Source organism: Drosophila hydei, unplaced genomic scaffold (assembly GCF_003285905.1).
Source record: "Drosophila hydei strain 15085-1641.00,03,60 unplaced genomic scaffold, DhydRS2 tig00000001-arrow-pilon, whole genome shotgun sequence".
NCBI lineage: Eukaryota > Metazoa > Arthropoda > Insecta > Diptera > Drosophilidae > Drosophila > Drosophila hydei.
In genome coordinates this window covers 8,981,808-9,007,359 of record NW_022045643.1, presented here as the reverse complement: position 1 = coordinate 9,007,359, position 25,552 = coordinate 8,981,808, and the positions used below count along the sequence as shown (strand labels likewise).

Sequence of the window (25,552 nt, the reverse complement as noted above, 5' to 3'; positions counted from 1 at the left end):
TGTGAAACATTAGGCTTTAAAACGTTTTCGGTTAGTAAAATGCTTTTAAATGCTGCCGGGAGGAGCGGCACGAATTCCCTATGTGATGACAGTTGGCGCTAATAGAAAGACGAAAAGTTTACTTCAAATACCTGATAGTTAAGTCCTTATATATAGATTGAATGAATGATTGAAATAGATTGAAAGTTTAGAAATTTATTATATACATAAAGAGGAATGGATAGAAAGACTGGACTAGATACAGACATATTCATATCTCTATCTGTATCTGTATATGTATCTGTATCTGTATCTGTATCTGTATCTGTATCTGTATCTGTATCTGTATCTGTATCTGTATCTGTATCTGTATCTGTATCTGTATCTGTATCTGTATCTGTATCTGTATCTGTATCTGTATCTGTATCTGTATCTGTATCTGTATCTGTATCTGTATCTGTATTTGTATCTGTATCTGTATCTGTATCTGTATCTGTATCTGTATCTGTATCTGTATCTGTATCTGTATCTGTATCTGTATCTGTATCTGTATCTGTATCTGTATCTGTATCTGTATCTGTATCTGTATCTGTATCTGTATCTGTATCTGTATCTGTATCTGTATCTGTATCTGTTATCTGTATCTGTATCTGTATCTGTATCTGTATCTGTATCTGTATCTGTATCTGTATCTGTATCTGTATCTGTATCTGTATCTGTATCTGTATCTGTATCTGTATCTGTATCTGTATCTGTATCTGTATCTGTATCTGTATCTGTATCTGTATCTGTATCTGTATCTGTATCTGTATCTGTATCTGTATCTGTATCTGTATCTGTATCTGTATCTGTATCTGTATCTGTATCTTCTGTATCTGTATCTGTATCTGTATCTGTATCTGTATCTGTATCTGTATCTGTATCTGTATCTGTATCTGTATCTGTATCTGTATCTGTATCTGTATCTGTATCTGTATCTGTATCTGTATCTGTATCTGTATCTGTATCTGTATCTGTATCTGTATCTGTATCTGTATCTGTATCTGTATCTGTATCTGTATCTGTATCTGTATCTGTATCTGTATCTGTATCTGTATCTGTATCTGTATCTGTATCTGTATCTGTATCTGTATCTGTATCTGTATCTGTATCTGTATCTGTATCTGTTATCTGTATCTGTATCTGTATCTGTATCTGTATCTGTATCTGTATCTGTATCTGTATCTGTATCTGTATCTGTATCTGTATCTGTATCTGTATCTGTATCTGTATCTGTATCTGTATCTGTATCTGTATCTGTATCTGTATCTGTATCTGTATCTGTATCTGTATCTGTATCTGTATCTGTATCTGTATCTGTATCTGTATCTGTATCTGTATCTGTATCTGTATCTGTATCTGTATCTGTATCTGTATCTGTATCTGTATCTGTATCTGTATCTGTATCTGTATCTGTATCTGTATCTGTATCTGTATCTGTATCTGTATCTGTATCTGTATCTGTATCTGTATCTGTATCTTATCTGTATCTGTATCTGTATCTGTATCTGTATCTGTATCTGTATCTGTATCTGTATCTGTATCTTGTATCTGTATCTGTATCTGTATCTGTATCTGTATCTGTATCTGTATCTGTATCTGTATCTGTATCTGTATCTGTATCTGTATCTGTATCTGTATCTGTATCTGTATCTGTATCTGTATCTGTATCTGTATCTGTATCTGTATCTGTATCTGTATCTGTATCTGTATCTGTATCTGTATCTGTATCTGTATCTGTATCTGTATCTGTATCTGTATCTGTATCTGTATCTGTATCTGTATCTGTATCTGTATCTGTATCTGTATCTGTATCTGTATCTGTATCTGTATCTGTATCTGTATCTGTATCTGTATCTGTATCTGTATCTGTATCTGTATCTGTATCTGTATCTGTATCTGTATCTGTATCTGTATCTGTATCTGTATCTGTATCTGTATCTGTATCTGTATCTGTATCTGTATCTGTATCTGTATCTGTACCTGTATCTGTATCTGTATCTGTATCTGTATCTGTATCTGTAGCTGTATTCCTATCTATATATTTATCTGTATCTGTATCGGGACCTCTATCTATACCTGCATCATAACTTAAAGCACAATTCACTCACTGAAATCATGCATAATAAATGACAAAGGCATCAATTTCTGCATCACATATTCGTAGTTATGTGAGTATAGGTATATGCTGTTCGATATTAATGAATACGTATCTGTATGTGAACGTGCTGTTGTGCAAATACACTCGCGGCCATAACTGTCAATGTCAACAGGAGACTGTGGTTGTGCATGTGAGCCGCTGCATGTGCCAAATGCTGATGATTGCCAATACAGAGAGCGTCTGTCCAGGATGGCAGGCACGAATGTTGGTCACTGCACAAACACAAACGTGGCGCATGCTGGCACAGAGGCCTCGAGGCCGACTCCTTTGGCTGACAAGCAACAACAAAAACGACAATAATAACAACAACAACAGCAACTTCAGGCAATTGCGATCCGTGTCCAGTGATGCGAGCGCAGTCCTTTTAACGCTGCGGTTTAAACCTATTTTCAGTTTACAATCGCCGCCACCACACCACACAACAACAACAATAACAATGACTGTGTGGACAGATACTGCTTGCAAGCTGGAGGCAAACTACGTGCAGCGATAATTGCCACAAGATTTGCCTTGTGCAACATGAATAATTTCGCACGCAAATTATTTTTAATATTAACGCCAGTCGGCCCAGCCAGATAGTTTCACAAACAGAGCAGAGGAGCATGGTGCGGTCAACCGCACAAGAGCAGGCACGAGACAGGAGGCAGGAGTCAGATGGAGAAGCTGCAGCCATTGAGTAGGCAGTCACTAAAAGTGCAGCGCACGAATTTAATTTTTACTTTTACAGTTTGGCAACAGCATCTGCATCATAATGTGGCCTAGGATGACAGTCAGACAGCGCTATATATATATATACATATATATGGCTGTGTGTGGGGGTGGAGTAACTCAGCAGCTGTGCGACTCTGTAAAGCGATATGTGAAACTCAAATTGTCCAATCAACCAGTCAGTCGGCCGAAAAAATGAGATAAAACGAAGCAGACTCAATGACTGTGGCTCAGTTTTTTTTATTTTTTGATGGCTTTGCGGTCGTGTATTGCCAATGATGAGACAGAGGTGCCAAAAGGTCAAGATACTGGCGAAAATGAGTCCAAAAGTGGACGCAGAACACGTCCAGGTATGACATGCAGTTACAGCTGCGAGTCGTCAGAGCGCATAATGGACAAATAAAAATATAAATGAGTATGAAAGGTCTGTCTGGTATGTTGCAGTGGGTACGTGTAAGCTACGAAGGTAAACTGAAAGACTGTGTGATATTACAGAAATGGGAAATATTAAAGAATATTTTAGTGCTTGTAAAATTAGCTTTATATTAATGCAATATAGTTTATAATAGTTTTTTGTATAGAGAAATATATGCAACGTAACTGGAACTCTATAAGGTGTGCATAACAGTGTGCATGCAGAGTAGATCAAGTCAATTATATTCCTGTATATTATATACTTACTGCCTTAACTTGGCTGCTAAGTTGACTCGATCAAGACACGTTTCGTTAGCTGTGCCTGGATCCAAAGCTTGAAATTTCAAATATATTGAAACTTTTATCTTTACTTTTTACCTTTATAACTTTGTTGTTTATCTAAATATGGTAGACATCTCAATAAAATTAAGTTTTGTATCTGCTTAAGCTGTACGTCATTTAATTACTATATTTTTGCCTGAAAAGATTTGCTGTCTCAACTAAGCCTCAACATATGCTCACTAATTCGTTTAAAATAAATAAAACAAAGTTCTTATACAACTTTTAAAAGACTTGTTCACTATTTTTAAATGTCTTATGTCCAAAAAGCTCGCCTACGTAGTGCAGCGTGCACAGAAAACAAAGCTATCAAATTTAATTTGAATGTATTTTTTTTTTTTCAAATAAGGCATTGCCTGAAAAATTATTAAATAAATAAATGTACATATATATTTATAAGTATCTATGTATATGGAAATAATTATTAATCACTTTAAATTGTGTGCAAATGTTTTTCAGAAAACTTATAAAAACGAAAAATATATATATATTATGTAAAAATATATATATTAAATAATTATATATATCAGAAAAATCTTTTTCGAAGAATTCAAAATTGAATAATAATACTTTTTAGCTAATCTTATAAATAAAATATAAAAAAAATATAATACTTTTTTAAGGACAATTGGAAAAAAACGGAATATAAATACGTTTTCTCACTCAAATATATATGTTAAAAATTTAAATAATAATTTTTTAAAATATATATATTAAGCTTTTTTATTTCTCTAATCTATCTAGCTATCCCTACGACTTAAACACAAAATGAATTTCAATAAAAGCATTTGATTTCCTGTTAAAAATTTGGCATTAAATTCAAAAAAGATTCTAATTAACCTTCTTCATTCCAAAATTTAACTCAATTCTTTATTTATTTAGTTCAAAGAATGATTAAGTACATAAAGTTATATACCTTGGCAACATGCATATATTAAATACATACGTACTTAGTACAATATTAAGTTATTGTTGGCAACCAGGAAAAGCGTTTGCCAGCCTCTAGCCATATAAATAATTCAGTTGTCGCGACGGGCTAATTCAATTTATTCGAAACGTCTATTGGCCACTTTAAATGCCAGTTTAGAGGCGATTGCATTTTGGGCCCACACACTGCAGCTGCATGGGACATGCTGGCATATCCATATGCTGTGCTACGGCAAGGGCTAATAAAATTGCTGGCCGGCTCGTACTCGTACACATATAATCGTAAAACACAAAACTCAATTACAACATTTGATGCTCAAGGCCACAAATAACGTAAGTTACGATGCGTCAACATTTTGCACACGTCCGCTAAGACGCGTTGCGACACACAGCTCCTCTCGCTCTCTCTCTCTCCCTCACTCTCTTTTCTCTCACTCTCCTACAGTTGGAGCTGCTGCCACCTGGCATGGCCTGATCGGGGGCAAGTGATGCATTGCTTTATTACCAAGAAAGTGAGGCGAGGCCTCAGCGTTGAAAGCTGAGTCGCGGTCGCTGTCTCTGGCTCTTGGTCTGCGGCTGAGTCTGCTCGGCCTGGTTCCGCAGACTGCAATATGCATAATTATGCGCTGCAACTCCCTCTGTCAGCGACTGCCCAGTCAGCAGGGCTGCTGGGTCGCTTGGACTGCTGCATGGTATCCTTAGCGGCTCTTTTGGGCCCCATTCAGTTGGCTCGTTTTTAGTGCTAGGCTGTCTTGTCAGCAGGATTAAGCAATTTTCAGCTTGGTTTGCGCTTTTCGCTCTGCCTGTCCGCACCTCATCGTCAGCGCAACGTCTGCACCGCCAGCCCGCTGTCTGCCCCGCCTCCTGTCTGCCTGCCTGCCCGCCTGCCAGTCCGCCCCAGCAACGGCCCTCCTGCTCTACCAGACACAGACAAGCCACTGCCCACGTTGACAAAAAAAAAAGAGGTTGAAATTTTGCGATGCGTAAAATTTTGTTAATTTAAGCCGCACGCAGCGGATGTGCAGCACCTTCAAGCTTCGCTGAGGTGTTAATGTGTGCCGCAAAACTTGCAACGTGTTGCATCTTTATTAATTTAAGAAGAATTTTTTTCATTTATTTATTCTCATGCTGAAGACAAAAAACTGTTTTGATTGAGGCAAAGATCAAGAGATGTGCGACGAAAACTTCTTAAATTGAAATTTCTGGCAAAATGTTTTAATAAATGGCAATATATATATACATATATATATATATGTATATAGTCATGTATAACCATAAATCAATTCAAGCCATGTAGCATTATACCCATATAACTTAGATACATTTGATTTATTTCAGGCAGAGGTTCATGATAAAATAAATTGAAATTTGTGTGAGCCCGCTCTAGAGAGTTTTGCTTGCTTTACTAACCTAAAATCAATAGACTCTCTATAGAAAGTAGTTCCTTAAACAGGTAAGCTTGAGCACCAGCATTTAGACCTGGCCTTAGCTTTCATCAATTCCTGAACTTGCTCTTTATCGCTGGCAATTGCAGCTGCACCTACTCTGCCTATGCATTATCATTAAGCGCAACTGCAGTCATTAACAGGCTAAAGAATATCTGCGCTCTGTAGCTTAACCCCATTCACAGGCTGCCCGAAAAGCCAGGTTAACTAATCAGCTGTCATGTTAGAGAGACAACTGCTGAACTAAGCTCAAAGTAGAGGAGGCACAGTAGCAGTAGCTGCAGTTGGGGGATTGGCCAGTGTCAACCGCTGCCTCCGACTGCACTTTCAAATCCAATTAAGAGTGTGAACTTGCGTGGCGTTGGAAATTAACAGATAGATAAACGACAACAACTGCAACAGCAGCAGGAACAGCAGCAGCAAACAGAATGACATTGTCACATTAAATGCGAAACAAAGCGAAAAACTTGTGTGCAGTAGCAGCAGAGAGAGAGCGAGAGAGAGAGAGAGAGATGCATATAGCGAGAGAGAGGCCAAGCCCAGCTGCACTTTGGTGTCAAACGCAACCAACCCGAACCCAAACGCAAACCTGAACCAGGCTCACCTCACACGGCTATGGCTCATTACAAGAGCTGGCTTCTGGGTTCTGGCAGCTCGCTGCAATTATCACACATTGCCAAATGGTCACGGACCACGAAATCTCGATTTCCAGATAGAGAAACCAGCCAAAGCATATGGAACCCTGAAAGTCAAGCGAAGCATTGCACTCTATGACTTCATAAAACGAACGAGACAGTTCCAAGCTCTCCTTGCTGCCTACATCTATTGCTGCTTATACTCTAGCTGAAGGTATATTGACTTTCTTAAAACATGTGTTAGCTTTAGGAAGAAAGATCTAAGAATCATGTATATATTTTTGTGATTTATTAATAAATAAATAAAATAAATAAAATAAAAAAAAAAATAAATAAAATTAATAACATAAATAAAATAAATAAAAAAAAATAAAAAACAAATTAATAAATAAAAATAAATCGTTGAGACAATGTGAAACAGTTGCATCTGTCTATAACACGCAGTACAAGGGTTCGATTTGATTAGATCATATTCTTAATTTAATTTTAAGTACAATTTGAAATACTTTTATGAATAGTTGTTCTGTCTTTTTAACTTACTGTTTAGATGTATATATATATGATCATATATGAAGTTCTTGCAAGCATCGAACCTTTATATTAGAAGAATGATCTCTTCAAGTCGAAGTTTTTCTATATTAAGTATTTTTATTTTTCAAGATATTTTGAACAAAGCTAAATCCTTTTTGCTTTTACTATGATCTTGCCATAACAACATTTAAAATTCTAACATAAATTATAAAATATATAAATTAGTTGCTCAATAGAATATTTTCTATCCCTAAGCCCAGTACTCTTTCCCATATATACCTTATCTGCCCCACTCATCCAACTGCTCTGCAAGAGTATTCAGTCTGCCTTCTGTTCTATGCGTTCTGTATTTTTTTTCACCTTGTGTGCCATAATTCTCGCCCAGTTGACATTTATGATGTGTGCGCATGTGATTTTCAACATTTGCGATTGCAGCGCGATAAAACAATGAAAATGAAGTCATGTCTAGATTTCCGAATGGTTTCCTTGCTTGGCTACTCTCAGCCAAGTGTTAAATAATTAGCGAAACTTTTTATTTGTCTCGGACTCTTTGGGCGAGTCAGTTAATTGAAGCGTAGAGTTTTGCATTGCTGCCTGCCCAAGCAAATGTGAATTTATGCAGCTGAGCTGGCGACTTTCTAAACTTTGCTACTGAGAATGTGTTTGCATAGCTGGCAGTCAGTGTTATATATGTGTGTAAGCTGGTCGAAGGGGCAAATGCAGAACGAGGGGTTTCTTAACTATAGAGGCTAATAGAAAAAATCATTTTATTAGAGAGAGTGTTTTATCAGAGATATATTCGACTCATATTAAATATTAGTATAATATTAGATTCAAGAACTGTTACGAGGCATTGCGTTATGAGTTTCAAAAGGACACACCAATGACCACTGCATAAGGTAATCTTTTTGTGAAATATGCACAAAGAAGAAAGGTTTGACAGCGAGAGTCGCTTCGAGCAAATGTGGTTTATTGATAGAGAGACAAGAAGTTCCAGTGGCGGCAGTCAGCAGGAAAGAAAACCCAAAATTGCAGCTCGCTGCGTGCTGAGCGTGATTAAGGAAAGGAAAGTCAAATGGAGTCGGAGAATACATCCCCGATATATATAGATATGATAACTTCTAATAAAGTTATACCTATACCTACCTATATAATATCTTATACTAAAATTATAAGCCCAATCTATAATCAATTGTGATCATATTTATATTCTTGACCAATTCAATTAATAAGAAAATATTTTCCATTAAACAAAGCTATGTTCTCAATTTATGTAATTTTCCTAATTTTACTTTGTTTAATATTGAATGCAAGTCACCTTTACAAACATCACTTGCAGCAGAAGCCAAATGCATGTCGAGCCAATTCGACGCTCGTTTAGCATTATTTACTCAAGCATTCATTTCAGAGCTACACAGTCCATCACGCTTTAGCACATTTCAATTTGCTGACAATATTGACCCAAGCCTGCATAGTATATATGTTCAGGCTTTATTTATTATTATTTTGCCGACTGGAGTCTGGAACCGATATATATATAAATTGCTCACAAAAGGCAAAAGTCGACAGCAGCTGGCCATAAACGAGCTCAATTCATATTTCATAAGCGAAGCGATGCAGTATTGAGTAAATAAATGAAGCTAGTATTCAATGAAGAGGCACACAAAAGGCGGCAGAGCAGGTAACAGAATGTAGGTGAAATGCCTTTACAAATCTCTTTATGCGCCTGTCATTCTCAATTTGCAGCACACAGGTTTACGTATTTATGTTTTTAGTTCACATTAAAGATGGTTATATGACAGCTGCATTTAATCAAATCAAATAGAATGCAAATCAAATCAAATGAAATCACTCAATCGGCTTGCCCTTTGACCCCGATGCTCGAACGCCTCGCAAAATGTTCGATGCAGCATTTTCTGGCTCATCGATTGTCAAATTAAATGGCATTTAAAATCAATCAAATCAACTGTAAATTTTGACAGCGTTTTGTGGTGTGTGCAGTCCGAATTGCAATTGGAATTACCGTTCAAACCATTGCATTGCGGTATCTATGTGGCATAGCTAACGGTTCACATCGATTTGTTTTCGCTGAGAGCTATAAAAACAACACAAACCACCTGGCACACTTAAAAGCTTTAATATGTTTTTTTATTGCTTGTAAAGGAGTATTTTAAATTTGAGTCTGAATACGATGCGTATACTTAATAAAAGGATAGCTGATAGCTTTTTCAAGTATTTTTCTTAACAACTTATATTTTTGTTACTTTAAAATGACTGACTTTAAGCCTCAATATGGATTTTTTGAGCCCACAAACGATACAAAATATATTTGAACTTTTGCTTGGAATACGGTACGTATACTTAATAATGTATTAAATTTAGTCTTTCTGTCTTGTCGCTTATTTCAATATGACTTCTTGCTCTCAATTAATATTTAAATACTTTTATAAGCTCCCAGCTTAATTATTTATAGGTAATTTTGCTTTTTTGCAGCAAATTTTTCAATTTTTGCTTGGAACATGCTGCGTATATTTAATGAAAAGTATGCCCAAGCTGCCTGGCTGCATATCTAGGATTTTTCTACCTCTCAAATAAAATGTACAGTGTATGAGCTTTGTATTTAATATGTTTAAATGCTATTTGCGCGTATTTTGATTTTTTAACGCAATACTTAATGAAACGCAATACTTAATAAAAAATTCAGCTGAACTATCCGGTGCAATATATATATAAATATATATTACTTAATATATCAGAAATTTCACCAGCAACTATTGCGTTTAAGTCTGAGCTTCTTTTTCGCTTTCAATACGCTGCGTATACTTTATTTAATAAATATATAAGTCGTTTTTCAAGCATTTCTACTTTTGAAATATTTGTATTTAAAAACAAGTAAGAAAGCTCTAGTCGGGGTGCCCGACAAGGAGATACCCTGATCCCAGTCCTTTGAGTTTTGTAATATTTTCCGTAGTTTGTATCGAGTATTAAAAAAAAAGAGAAAACAAATAAAAATCGACATTGCGAGACCAGGATTCGAACCCGGATTATTTGCGCAACGTGCACAAACTCTACCAACACCGCCACTTCATAACTAAAAAAAAAAAAATAAAACAGTAAAAAACATTTCATCTCCTCCGGTCTCGAACCCGGACCAAGCTGCATACGAGCGGGGCCTCTACCAACGCAGCCACTGTCCTTTTTGCACGGGCTGTTGCAAATTTGAACATAAGTAGCAGCTAATAATTCAGCACAATTCAATCGCAATTTCAATTCTTGGAATAGAAAAGAATACACGCATTTGAATGTATGTGTGCACACGCATAGGAAAAATGCGTGCGCGTGGCGCTGCTGACATGTGCTTTTGGAAATTGGCCAAACGTTTTGTTTAATAACTTCTGTTTTACTTAATGGATTTTAATGAAATTTTCAGCATATGATCTACATATCCTATTGGCTTGGTTGAGATGCAAACGCCTTCACATAATGGCCCTATTTCCAACTAAACTTAAATTCTAAGAATTTGGGGGAATTTGGAGCCGGTATCCAAAATCCAACAAAAATCAAAATTGCATAAAATATATATAAGACTAAATACAAAATTTGGAGGCTCTAGCTCTTAAGACGTTCGAGATATAATTTATTTACTGCATTTCAATAATGTTTTTATTCGATAACAATTAAATGCGAATAGTTATCGAATATTTGAAACAAACTTGACCTGCGCGTGCTATACACGGACCTACAAAAAAAATTTCAAGTCTCTAGCTCTTATAGATGCTGAGATCCACGCGTTCACACATACGGACAGACGGACAGACGGACAGACGGACGGACAGACAGACGGACAGGGCTCAATCGACTCGGCTTGTCGTCCTGATCAAGAATATATATACTTTATGGGGTCTGCCACGCCTCCTTCTGCCTGTTACATACATTTGCACAAAACCATTATACCCTGATTTCCCATTTTTAATGGGATCAGGGTATAAAAATAGACATAAATAATATTATAAAATAATTTACTTTGTCAAACTTAAACCCCTTAAAATATAAATTCATACTCAATTTCAGACTATCTTATTTCATTATAAATTAGCTCAAATATCGTTCCACTACAGCTAACATACTTTTCGAACGTCTCAAGCAACTTCAATTGTGTTTACTCTATCACACCTCACTCCTGATTCAGCCTTGTATGACGAACAAAGATTTTCGCAGATATTGTATACAAGAGCCAGAGCCGCTAACAACCCAGGCAATACCACGAGCCAAAGTCAACCGACGATAGTGCTATTTACCAAACAATTAAAAACGACAAAACCGCAAACAACAAAATTAGCTACAAAATATAATCAAAAGACCCCGAGGCGCCAACAGCGACATGTAATTACATGGAGCCAACTGCGAGAACAACAGCAACAATGAGCAACAAAAAACAACCAATAACAACTGGCATACACAAACACACATCAGTCGAGCAGTTGACACCGAAAATCGAATTGAAAATTAATTTCAAATTAATTTTAAATGCACAAAAGCGATAAATTTTGCGCAACGAGAGCGAAGGGGTTGAGCGTAGGAGAACTGAGTGAGAGAGCGATGGGAGGCAGCTGACCTGCAAATGTCTACAACACTTGTAATCAAATAGACTGACAGACAACGCTGTCAATTGAAAACTGTTAGCCAACGCGCACCAAAAATGATAAAGCAGCAACAACAAGTATAAAAAAGAATGGCAAACCGAAACTGCAATACACTTGCCTATTTATAGAGGTGTTATAATGCAGAGATAAGACGGGATAGAACTTAAATTGAAATTTAATAACAACTTATTTTTTTTTACTTTTATGCTTCAATTTAGAAACCATGTTAAATGGCTAATATTATGTAATTTATAAAATATATTAAAGAAGTTTATAAAAATAGAAATGATGGAAACAAATTGAAAAAAGAATTGCGAACCGAAGTTGAAATACATTTTAAACTTGAGACTTAAATTTAAATAACAATTGATATGAAAATGAAAATTATTGTCTTTCTTTTCCCTGTTCTACTTGTATTGTAAAAATCACATATAACATGTCGATTTGTCTGATATATTTAAGAAAATATATTACCAAGGATTAGACATGATAAAAATTTTTAAAACTCATAGAAAGAATGGCAAGCTGAAGAGTGAAAATATACAGTATATGAGAGTTCACCTATTTTTAACATATTATATTGAAATATTAATATTTAAGAGTTTTAGATTTGATGTCACATATGTTGGTGAACTAACAAATTTATATAACATTTAGGGCAATTCTTCTTGGGAGCTATGTTGATGAACAGTATGATTCTGATTTAAATTTCTTTTATAGTCTAAAGTAGTTTAGAGTAGATCAAATAATTTTGGTCAACTGTATTTAAAGAATTTTCATAAGCCGAATATTATTTCAATTTATGAGACAGTCTCAGATTCAATGAAAAATGTAGGCATGCAAGCCATACAGATCGATGAACATATTATTATAAACTCGGATTAGATAAATTATAATTTAAAGTATAATTAAATATATTTACAATACTCTTAAGCTGTATAAAATGAATGGAAAATACCATAAAATATTCCATGTAATAATATTTTACCAATATACTCCATAAATTGATATATGTAAATAATTTTTAATAACAATATTATAATAATATTAATTTCTAACTTTTAATAAGAGCATTAGTAACTAAAACAATACAGGTAAGAAAATAAGCGCATATTTGAACATGTTCTTGAAAAAATTTATACAATTTCAAATCATATAAAATGGAAATTTACAGGCTAGAAACTTTTTTCAACATAACTAATACATTTTTTAATATATCAAAATTAATTTCATTCCAATCGGAGCTTTCTTTGAATACATTTTAATATTCAAAGCTTAGAAATATGTCAAGCTTATTGAGTTGACTAGTTATGTTTATATAAATATCACATATTTTATTTATCATACATAAACGGCTTTCAGCTTCCAGCCAATCATTCTATTCTGTCCATTTGAACAGCTTTTCGTGGCATACTTTTGGCAGGTTGAAAATGAACAAACTTTCTACACGTCTGCGTGGCTTTCTTAAATATTAAAAGCTCTACAAGGTATGCAATAAGAAAGCAACGTTAATTAGACTTGTATTGTTTTAGCATTGTTAGCATTGGTTTCCAAATTAAGTTACATATTCATTAATAATTCAAAGATGTTATACTATTAAATTAACTATCAGAAATCTGTTGCTTGTCCAAGCTTTATATGTGGCATAGTGCAGGGACCCAATAAAACGTAATACGTTCGCAAACAGGACTCGAGTGCACTTCGGTGCCCTGGCTGAGCTACCCCAAATGCATTTTCATTAGTTCAGTGGTTGGGGCCAAACGTGGCGCCTCAGTGGGCGCCATGTGCCCAAAAGCAATTATGGCAAATGGTTTCAGCTGCTTTTAGATATGGAAAGGCAAGGCGAGTCAGTCAGTCAGTCAGCTGGCCATTATGGCTTCAAATCCAATTTCAAAGTGTTGAGAACTGAAAACAGAAAACTGAACACAGAAGCTGACGATGACGTTGACAGCACACAGCTGAAGGGGCGAATGAGGGTGGCTGGGTTGTTGGGAGGCAGACACTAGGGCTTAGATGGAGCTAGATTAGTTCGCTCAGTGCCAACTGCTAGCAGATTAGCATTATATTCAGACACAGTTGCTAATAACAAACACGAATAGCATTGGTAATCAATATTGATAAGAACTTATCGCCATATGGACAAAAATATTTGTTGTCAGTGATAGATAGCGTCTGATATGAACAAAATATACGAGCTATCAATGCATTTCGACCATAAAAGTAATTACCATTAAAGAGATAAAGAGAGAGGGAGACAGAGAGGCAGAAAGAGGGAGCGCGGTAGACACAAAGGCTTGTAATTATGAAATTCAATGTGGCATAAAAATATTTCTTTTTATCACACGAGAGAAATGCCATAATGTAATAAATACAGGTGGAATGCAATAATTATGCGCTCGTAATTGAAAATACATAATTAATTGAATACACTTGAAAATGAGCGAATTCAAGTGCAAAATATGTGACATATTTGAAGTGGACTGAAAACTCTGCTATAAGAGTTAAGTAAGAGATATATAATATAGAGAAATATAAATATATATATTTAATCTTTATAATTATATAAGACTACGAGTGCTTTCCAATTTGAACTAACCCAAAAATGATAGAGAAATTTACTTTATTTTTCCCACATAGAAACTGTAAGCCATATCGAAACTATAAACCTCGAAAAGCTTATCCAAAAATTGATAATTTGTTGAGTTTGAATAGTCAGCCTGGTGCAATCCCGTAATTTATAACACTACAAGCAATGTACCATAAATACCTTGAAAAAAAAAAACAGTAAATGGCAAACATAACGGTGGTAAACGGGCATAAATCTATGTTGCAATAAACTCATTTATGTTGGTAAAAAAATCAATTTATTGTTTCTGAATTCAGCAAAATTTCAATTATTGATTAGATAATAAAAACAATATAAGTTCACATTATTTTCATGTCAATTTTCAGCCATGTTCGCCCCACTGTATAATATGCAAATGCAATTCGCTTGGCTGCAAAATTTTTGATTAATATTTCTGGCCAAAAGGATATGCCCAAACCCCCTCGAAAAACTGAACCGCAGCACGCGAACGCAATCTGCATTTCGTAACGCGTTTCGGTATACAAATTCTGTATGCCCCGCAAGCACCTGTGTGAAATGCAATACAGGTGCCAATATTTGTCAGTTTTTGTTTAATTAAAACATTGCGCCAATATTTTATTTGCCCTCTGCAGCTCATTGGATTCGATTTTGGCTTCTCCCCATTTTGCCATTTACTTTTTTCTTCTTCTGCTGTTAAACAAATGCAAATCCAATGCACATAAAATATTTAAGCCTAACAATTACGTATATTCATATATGTATTAGTGTGTGGGTGTGTGTGTGTGTGGCACACGCGTAATATTGGTTTTATACACCTGGCGTATACGCAATATGGTTATATATGCTATTTTTGGCTATTTCGGTACCTTTTGCAATTTGCATTTCATTTCGTGGCAATTGTTGTACATTTTATTTATATTGTTTGTAGTTGCTGTGCCCGGTTAAATGAAAATAATTCGGTCTATATGGTTTTCATAAATTTTACATATTTTTTATAATTATTATTCCAGAGAATTGTTTGTCGATTGTGTAAATGTAAAATTCATATAACGATTTCTAATTGAAAGTGCAAAAACCAGATATTTACAGGCATTTTTTCCAATATAATACGATGTCATAGAAGGGAACACTTTATGGAAAAAAATAAGTTGAAATACTAAGTTGTTGTTCACAGTCCCATTTCGGTTTCATTTGCAGCTGCAGGTCAGAGATCCACAAAGTCCATTAGTGGCATTTTGCATATGCCAAGGGCAAACAAAATGCAAAACCACGTGGGGCGGGACTAGGGCAGTGAAATTGCGTACCACAGCGCTTGGCATTACAGATTGTGGCTTAGTGCAGCGTGGTCGAGAGAGATACGCTGGATACACATTTATGTATTTAGTGCATGAACAATAATTGTATGCCTTCTGCTGCCAACGTACTGTCGAGAGTTGTCAAAAGTCCGAACTGTTGCTTACCACAATGACCGCTGCTAAATAGCAATAGAACATTGCTGGGCAGGCAACAGAGCGCTCCAGCTATTGACTTGCATTGTAGCGGAAGCTGAGGCCTAAGGAGTTTTGAGAATTGCACAATAATTGGGAAAATCTGGAATTGCTGCGGGGCCCACAAAATCAAGCAGCTAAAGATCTGAAACTTGACAGGAAAACAAGCTAATCTAAAATACCTTTAAACTCAAAGTTAAGTATAAGGCTTGGATAAGGATTAGGACTGGGATTAGCAGCATTATAATTTGTGACTAAAAAGTTCAAGAAGAACATATAAATAACATAAAATATATATAATATATAATATAATATATATATATATATATATATATGTATATATATATATATATATATGTATATATATATGTATATATATGTATATATATATATATATATATATATATATATATATATATAATAGAAATAGTTGAAAATTTTTAATTTTGAAAGTTTGGATAAAATGGCTTAAAGTAGAAAAACTCTTACTAAAGATAAACTAAAGGAAGAATGAGCTTTTGCACAATAGAAAAAGAAATTGGAATAGAGAAAGCTAAAGCAAAAAGCTAGTATTAGGACTAAACGTTTGAGATAGAAAGTTGCCTACTTTAGAAATACAAATAGCAATAGAAGGCAGAAGCTGTGTTTTGAACAAATAATTGCAGTTAAAGGCTTTGAGCTAAAAGGAAAGCCGATAGAAGTTGAAGTCCTTTGACTAAGGTAAAAATAGGAGGAGAACTTCGACTTCGTTTCTTAGACCAATGCAAAGGTTTCGTGCTATTAGCTTTTGAAATAAGTAACTAGCACTGCATTGAAGACTAAACCTGTATAGAAACAGCTATGGATGATTAAGAATGTAAATATAAAAAATATATATATATTTTTATGGACTTAGTGAGCTAGACATAGCTATACATAGTCGAAAGTGAATCCTAATCAGGAATATACATATATATAAATATTTTGTTCTTTAACTTTTATTAAGTAAGCAGTCTTGAGGCCTTATCAATAATAACACAAGATAAAAATACCCAAAGACTAATCAGTTATAACCCCATGGAATCAAATATGTCAACAGAACCAGACTAAAACTCTTTCAGATTCCCAAAAGTGAAGCCATGTGTCTAACACATATGCGCTCACACTGGGATAGAGATTACCCTCTCTGCTTGCACTTAGCATGAAAACTCACCTGTTTCGTGTTCTCTATTGAGCGTCAACGTTGTTGACACATTCTCCACCTGCTGTTCGTCGTCTCCACTTGGTCCATTGTCGCTGCTCTCGTTCGGCTCGTCGGTGTCGTTGGCATGCCCATTGATGACCTCGATGACGCTTTTGACCGAATCTAGCGATGACGTCGCTGATACTAAAATTGGCGTTGTTATGGGCGTTGCAACGGACGACGATGACGACGCTGTTGATGTCATCGATGAGCTGGCACTTAGCACATTGCCATTGGGTTCGGTCAGGGATTCCCCACTTTGACCCACAACCTCGCGCTGTTTCTCTGCATTCGGCAGTCGATGGCTCTCAAAGTGCAGATCATCGTGCAGCAGGTCAACTGCTTGGGCGACAAGATTATCGTTGATAGCCTTTGGCGCCACATTGGGCAAATCCACGCTGGCCAGGTTTATGATTGGGCTCTCATTAACCTGCTCCACGCCTACAATGATGCGCTCTAGCGGCTTGGGCGGCGTCAGCTCTAGGCTGCTGCGTCGCTGTGTCGGCTTTGGCTTAACACCCAAACCCAGTTCGCTCCGCTTGCTGGGCACCGGTGGTGGCGCCGTCTTTGGCTTGACCACAGTTGGACTCATCCTGGGCTTGCTGCTTGGCAATGGCGGCTTGGGCTTGGGCACTGGCTTTGGAGCTGGCTTCGGCGTAGCTGTCTTGCTCAGCTTTTCTGGCTTTGGTGCATCGATGATGTTCTTATGCAGCACATATCCCAGATCATCCTCAACAATGGGCGAAGTTACTGCAACTTGATTTTCGTTTTCTATTGGCTTCGGCTGATCCTTTGGCTGTTCCACCAGGGCGTTGACTTGCTGCTCAACTGGAGCCTTGACTTGCTGCTCAACTCGAGCCTTGACTTGCTGCTCAACTGAGGCCTGGGTCTGTTTGCCTACTGAAGTTTCGACTTGCAGCTCTGCCAGGAGCTCAACTTGCTCCTCCACTGGAGGCTTGGTCTCCTGCTTTATTGGAGTCGCAACCAATTGTTCCGTCTGTGGTTCGATCTGCTGCATTACTAGAAGCTCAACATGCTCCACTGGAGACTTCACCAATTGTTCTGCCTCCGGCTTAACCGGCTGCTCTACTAGAAGCTCAACGGGCTCCTCCACTGTAGCCTTGGTCTCCTGCTTCACTGGAGGCACCAACAGTTGCTCTGCCTGTAATTCGAGCTGCTCTAGTACAGGTTCCACCTTTTGCTCCACTACATTCTCCATCTGCTGCTCCACTAGAGCCTCTATCTGCTGCTCTGCCTGTGCTTTAGCCTGCTGTTCTACGTGTGGCTCCGCCTGCTCGAAGGCGCTTAAATCAAAGCCCTGCTCATCATCAGCCAGCTGCAGATTATAGAGCTTCTCCGTCTCCTTCTTAACTTTCTGATAGCTCTCAATAATCTTCTGAGCCTCCTGCTCAAGGCGGCGCTCTTCGTCCGTTTTCTTCAGCAGCTTAGCGCCCTTTTTGCCAGGCGAGTCTTTGCTCTGCTCCAGCCGTTTGGTCACCTGTTTCTCGCCGTCCTTGCTCACCGTCAAGGTCTCGCTGAATTCGCGCTCAAGCGTCGGCAGCGCATCGCTGTCGACGGGCAACTCGTTAAGCAGCTGCTGACCCTCCAAATAGGTTTGCTGCTCGGTCTGTTCGCATTCGGTATAGCTGCTGATGCCGCCGTTGTCGGACAGCTGCAGCTGTTTGCCACATTCGGATAATGTCAAAATACCCGTTTCAATACTCTGTTTATCCTGTGGATTCTCCAGGCGCTCCTTCAGACACGTCTCCGCCGAGACGGTGGCAGTCAACGGCTGCAGCTGCTCGACATCGGCCAGGTCGAGCAGATTGTCGTTGCTGCTGATTTTCTTGAAGCGCGCGCTACTCGATTTCGACTCGGCGCTGGTCAGCAGCTGCTCCTCGCCGGTCAAAGCGTCCTTGGTTCTCAGTTCGCTAAGCGTTTGCTGTTCACGCACCACGCGACGCTCTTCGTGTATGGTTGTCGTTATGGCCGGCTGCGCCTCCTCGCGCTCCTCATAGGGCTGCAGCTTGAAGGATATGTCCGCTAAGGGGCTCATAAAGGCATTGGAGGAGCTGGAGCAGCTTGAGCTGCTGCTGCTGCTACTTGTGGTGCTGCTTGTCTTGGTGGTTACCACTTTGGTGGTTATTGTGCGTTGGGTCTTGCTGGAGCTCTTCTGGCTGCTGCTGGAGCTACGGCTTTCGCTGGTTTCCTCGGTGCTGCTGGTTGTGGTGCTGGCGGTGCTGGCGGTGCTAGCACTGCTACTTTCCACAAATTGGTCAGCCTTATCGCCGGCTGCTTTCGCATGTACAACAATCTTATCATTGCTCTGGACTTGAGCCAGCTCCGCTTGCGTCTGCTCTGCTTGGGCTTCCATTTTGGCCGTTGCCTTTTCTGGTGGTACGTAATGCGGCAACTTCTTTAGCTCCTCGACAATCGCACTCGGGTGGCTGTTTGGTTAGATGGGTGTATAGCACATTGAGTAATTAGAATGATAGCCTCTTATCAAGAAAAAGAGTATACGTATATATATGTGTGCATGTTAATTGAACCGCCTACCACCTGTCGGAAACAGCAAACGGAAATTTGCCGTCGTTTCGATCGCTGCGCAAAATATATATATATAAAAACTCTCGATCGCACTGAATGCCACGAAAATCTATACCTTTCGCCTTTCGAAATAGAACTAATTGACTCAAACGTTGAGTCGAATGCTAGTTGCCATTGGCTTTTATCAGTTTGCTTTACGAATTTCCAGGCCTTTATCAGTGCGCTTTACGCGCTGCTCTGCTCTGCTGTTGTAAACACACCGGCATTTGCTCTTATCAAAATCGTAAACGAGCCCTAGCGCTGAATGTGTGAAAGTTCGTACTATTATTATTATTCTAGATATATACACAAATATTTACAAACTTCCAAAATACATTTTTGCAACTAATTTTGCCAACTGGAAAGCCTTATCTTGCCAAATGCTTCGACTAGCTTATGTCGGATTGCGCAAGACACAAAGACCACGAATGGGTCTACAATAGCTTTCATTGTTAAAAGCTGTGACACATCTAAAATACTCTTTCCTACATAGGTCAGGTCCATTGACTATGACAATTGACGTTTATTACTATAATTCAATCTAAGTGATTTTGTATACAAAAGAAAGAGCTGAAAACCAAACCTTGAATAGAGACTAATGAAGGAGATGGATTTGTTATCTTCTTTTGCCACTTGCATTTTCATTTTAAATCATTCTCTGCCTGTTCTGCTTTGGCTCTCAGTTTTTTCCTTTTTTTCTCCCATCTGTAAACACGTTCATATAAGCTCAGAGTACTCTAAGTGCCCCTCTATTTTATGTACAGTTCACTCCCAACTCTCGTCTCTACAAGCTCAAGGACTGACTCATTTGATAAGCTCCCATTCCATAAACCTTCTCCACACCATATACCTCTTACCTTCTCCCCCACCCGTTCTCTCGCACAACTCACCCATTTGTCAAGGATTGTGGCTCCAGCGAGGAGAACTCTTCCTCAACCTCTCCAATAGTGGGCAACATATTCGAATGCCAATACATATTGAAGTACGCCTCGGAGGGCCCTGGGCCGTTGATCAGTTCCGGCGGACCCAGCTTCTCGCCATCCTCACAGATGTACTCGCGCTCAGCAGCATCCACGTCGTCCTGCTCGCCATCGTCCTCATCGCTGCTGGAGCTCGAATAGCATGTGTTGGTCTGATTGTCGTCCACAATCTTTGTGCACTTGCCCACGACTAAGGGCGGCGGGGATTCCCTGGCAAGATCAGCTGCCTCGGCAGCGGCTGCAGCCAAAAGAGCAGCGATATCGCGTTGAGGCTTGGCTGCTGCGTCCTGCTTGTCGACGGCATCCTGCTTGTGCACCAGATCGAACAGACTGGGCAGCTTGTCCTCATCCTGCGTCTTGCTCTCGTAGGTTTGTATCTTGAAGCGTATCTCACGATTGCTCGTGGGCGAGGGCGTATTCATGGGCGTGGAAGGGGGAGTGCCATTCGAGGATTGCCTAAAAGTCTGCATGCTCAGCTTGGGCTGCTGCTGCGGCGGCGTCGTTGGCAGCGATTGCAGTTTGGGTATTTGCGTCTTCAGCAGCGACTGAACGCGCTCCGGCGGCTTCGGCTTGGGACCCTTCGGGGAACGACCATTGCTGCCATTGCTGCAGATGGAGCTAAGCGACTCTGTGGAGTTGGAGCTGCTCCTCGAGCCACTGTTGAGCAGAACAGGTATAAAAGTGCGCTCAGGTGTCGAACGTGCTGGCGCCTCCGCAGAGTTGGCGCGCTGCAACGGCGCGCGCAGCTGCCCTGGGGTGGGACTGAAGTCCTTGGACTTGCTGCGATAGAAGCCAAGCTTCAGATCCGTTTCCGACTTTTGCTTCTGCAGCAGGCGAGGAATGTTGGAGTTGGCTGACAGCGGGGATGTCGGTGTCAATGCTATCATTGATGTTGCCATCGATTTGTTAGCTGGCGGGGATTTCTGCACTGGCGTTGTGACAATGGGTATGCGTGACTTGAGCTGCGGTGACTGCTGCTTAGCGGGCTGCAGATGCAGCTTAATCTCGCCTTCGGTCTTGGCACGTGAAAAGCCCGGACTGACTATGGAGCTAATTAGCTTGGCCTTGGGTATCTTCGTGCTGAACTCTTTGATCTCCTTGGGGGACTCATTGGTGGGCGTTGTGGGCGAGTCCGTGGGTATACGAGGCGGCGCCACCTCGATGGGCAACTTGCTGGGCGTCGCGATCTTACGTGGCATGGGTATAATGGAACGCTTCTTGGGCTCCACGGTGGCCAGCAGCACGCGCGGCTTAGGCGTCGGCGTGCTCAGCGGACTCTTTAGCTCCACATTTTCATAGACATTGACCTTTTCTGTCTTGAACTCAACATTCTCGTAATTGTTGCCCGGTATGATTAGCTTGGGCTGACTCAACGGTTGCTCCAGTTGAAACTCCTCCTCGAGTAGGGTGAACGGCTGCACCAGCTTGGCCAGCTCGGGGCCATTCAGGCTGCTGGCCAACTCCGTGTCCGATGAGTAGTTGGAGCCCATGGACAGCTTATCAATGACAGTGGATATGGTGCTCGCTGTGTCATCCGACTCAGAGCCCGCTTTCAATGACTCAGCAAACAGATTGATGTAGTACTCAGCATCTGGCGGCGGTGTCAGTGGCTTCTCCACCACAAGCTGCACTGTGGCCGGAGTTCCCTCCTTGGAGTTTTGCCGCTTAACCAGCTTGCGTGGTGGCACTGGCGGTGGCGGCGGTGGCTGAGCATTGAGTGAAATGGACACCTCCGATTGCTGTTCATCCTCGCTAGGTGGCTTTTGGCCATGGCCATTGCGCACGATCAGATGTATGGCCACACTATCCTTGAGGCAGCGCACACAATCGATGCGCGTCATTTGCGATACCTGATGGCCATCAATGCTCTGGATTTCGTCGCCTTCGCGCAAATGGCCCCAACTGGTGGCCACCTTGGAGGCGGGACTGTCGGCGGCGCATGATTGTATGTACAGCTTTTGCACCAGCTCCGTGTTGCGTGTGCCGCCTTGGAATTTAAGCCCAAAGCCCAGACGTTCGCCTGGCAAACGGTAGACGGTCACATGCTCCGGCTCATCCGTCCCAGATTGCACCTGCTGCTGTTGCTGTTGTTGTTGCTGCTGCAACAATTGTTGCTGCTCGTTTATGGTCAGCACTGTAATAAATGAGGAGTCTTCGGCGACGGAACTTTGCCGTTTGACTAGCTTCTTCAAATGGTTTGTGTCTTTGGTGGACGATGTGGGATCGTCGACTTCAACAACGGTTATGTAATCATCGTCCGTTGCTGCTGTTGGGTTTGTGTCTTTGCATTGCGACATCGTCGTTGTTGTGGAGGCCATGCTGAGCTTTAAGCTTTAAGCAGGCAGCGCTATTGATCTTTTGGGTTTGTGCATGCGCTAGATTTCGTTTTGTGATAGATGGTTTTAGCATGCGCTAAATGCGAGTTGGTGAATTTCGCGTTTGGTTGTTGCCTGAGCTAAGCTTTTGTGATCTTATGCGGTTGATGTACGAGCTGCGTTCGATTGTTGAAATTGATTTTTGTGCTGAAAAACAGAAACATTACAAAAAATTAAAGTTAAAAATAAGAGACAAATAAAAGTACCATAAACTAAGAAAAACAAATAAGGGAGAAATAACATAATAAAATATTTAAATAAATGAAAATACACTTAAAAACAATTAAGTAAAATATATGACATTATTAAGCATTATTAAGTAAATAATAATATTAATAATGAACATAATAACAAAAATTTTAAAACATGTTTTTGATTTGGCATAAAAAAATAAAAACAAAATATAAATAAAAATATTATATTAGATTCGAAAGCCTTAAAAATATAGATTTGGTTTATATACATATCTGTATATGAATTGTTATTTTATTTTATATTGTTAACTGTTTTATTAATTCACTCTAACGGAGCTGCTTAGCAGGCGTCTTTTGTGTGTCTATTTATTAATAATGCAATTCGCAATCAAAATAAAAATTCAATCATTAAATTGCTTTGATTTCTATCCATGAACTATCCATAAGCAGGCAGACAGACAGACTCACAGACGATTAACTTGCTTCACAAAAACTTTCAAATGCATTTCATTTCGACACCAAAATCCCACAATAAGTTTGCCAAAAAAAAACTATTCCCAGTTAACAACTCTTTTGCCATCTCTCTCTCTTCAGCTATTGCCGCAGCAGCCTTCAGCCAAAACTATTTCCTTCCTGCGCACGACACAAGACAACAACAGCAACAGCAACAAGCAGACAGCAACTGGCAACTTTTGTTGCTACCGCAACTTCAGCTGGGCAAAAACAACAAAAAAAAGCGCACACTTCGGGCTTACAATTTATGTCAACTTTCTTTTTTATCAAACAAAAAGAAAGAATTAAGGAAAAAATACAACAAAATAAATTCCAAAGATTTTTCAAAGTAACCGCAAAATGTGGCAAACGACTCCCACACGAAAACTTGCCCCGTCAGGTGGGTTGGGCCGAAGATGCGCGATTCAACAGATGATTTTTTTTTTGTCTTTTGAGCAACGGGTTTTTCTAACCCTCTCCAGCTTGCAGCATGTTGTTGCACGCTGCAAGAAAGTTGCCAAGTTGCCAAATCATGTTGCGGTTCTTCTTTTCTGCCTCTTCTTCAGCTGCCAATGGCACAAATACATTTCGGCGTTGCCATCGAAATAACGCATCCCAACGAGCCGGCCAAACAGGTGACCAGCACCAGCGACACCACCACCAGTCGGTGCAGTTCTTAAACTTGTTTCGATCTCTTAGCTCAATTTCAAATACCCTGACGAGGGCATACTAAACTAATGTGAAGGCAAACGAAACATGGCTTACTATATAAAAAAGTTATGAAAATAATTGATTTAATACATATCTTCCTTAACGCTTGTCATCAAATAAAAAAAAAAAATAATAATAATTTTATAACACTAAAATAAACAATAATACATTTAATAAATGGTCTATAAATATAAGTAATTTAATTAAATGTCTACAAATTTTATTGGAGTCTCAACAACAATTACAATGAATTAAACATATATTTGCAGCCATTGAAGTATGAATAAAACAACAATCTTATGTGTTTAAAGAACAGGCCCAAACTGTATAATATATTTTAAAATTTTTCACAAGAATTAAAAAATATATAGCTGTTCACTTTATATAATTTTAAAATATATAAACAGATAAAATATATAAAATTTGTAAATACTGTTTAAAAATGATAATATGTTGTACATAATTCGTCAAATAATATTAAAATTATATTAATTTATATAGTAAAATAAACTATTATTTTATTTAAATCTTATCGGCGTTTCTAACAATTTTTAAGTTAAATATAACTATCTATATGTAAAATATAATAAAATAATGTTTATAAAGAATAGGAATGGTAAATCGTACTTTTAACTATTGTCAAAATAAATATATAAAATTGTATTAATTTATTTATTTCTTAGCAACAATTCGAGATAGAAATAATTCGACAGATATATATAAATATTATATTTTTGGGAATATTTCCTAACTAAAACACTTCACAGCTGATATTTACATGTCCATTATTAGAAGTGTATCTAAGCTTCGTTATGGGTTAAGCTTCATTATTCAGGCATGCTGTCTTTTATATTTCTTTTTTGACTTTTCTGGACGCCTCTTTTATAACTGTTGTTTTGGCCAGGTTTGGGACTGAGGCCGGTAATTACGACGCTCAGTTCGCGCTTGCGGCCCGTACATCACAAATTTGAAATCAGTTTCATTATATAAATTGTTACCTTTAGACGATGTGGCAGACACGCTTGAAACGTGGGGATTAACGAGTGAAAGATGCGAGAGAGCGCAGAAAAACGGATCTGATTCGCTTCATTGGCCTC

At 38.7% G+C, this 25,552-nt stretch overlaps 1 protein-coding gene across 1 annotated transcript in view; it reads right to left on the bottom strand.

Moving 5' to 3' along the window:
* The window catches only part of LOC111603320 (serine-rich adhesin for platelets), a 158,342-nt gene that overhangs the window by 111,456 nt on the left and 21,334 nt on the right, over positions 1–25,552 (bottom strand). Inside the window, exons 2-3 of the mRNA XM_023320842.2 lie at positions 20,594–23,205; positions 17,088–19,564 (exon numbers count right to left, since the gene is read on the bottom strand). Coding sequence (XP_023176610.2) covers positions 17,088–19,564; positions 20,594–23,001 — 4,885 coding nt within the window. The 5' untranslated portion in view covers positions 23,002–23,205. The remainder of the gene's footprint in view (positions 1–17,087; positions 19,565–20,593; positions 23,206–25,552) is intronic.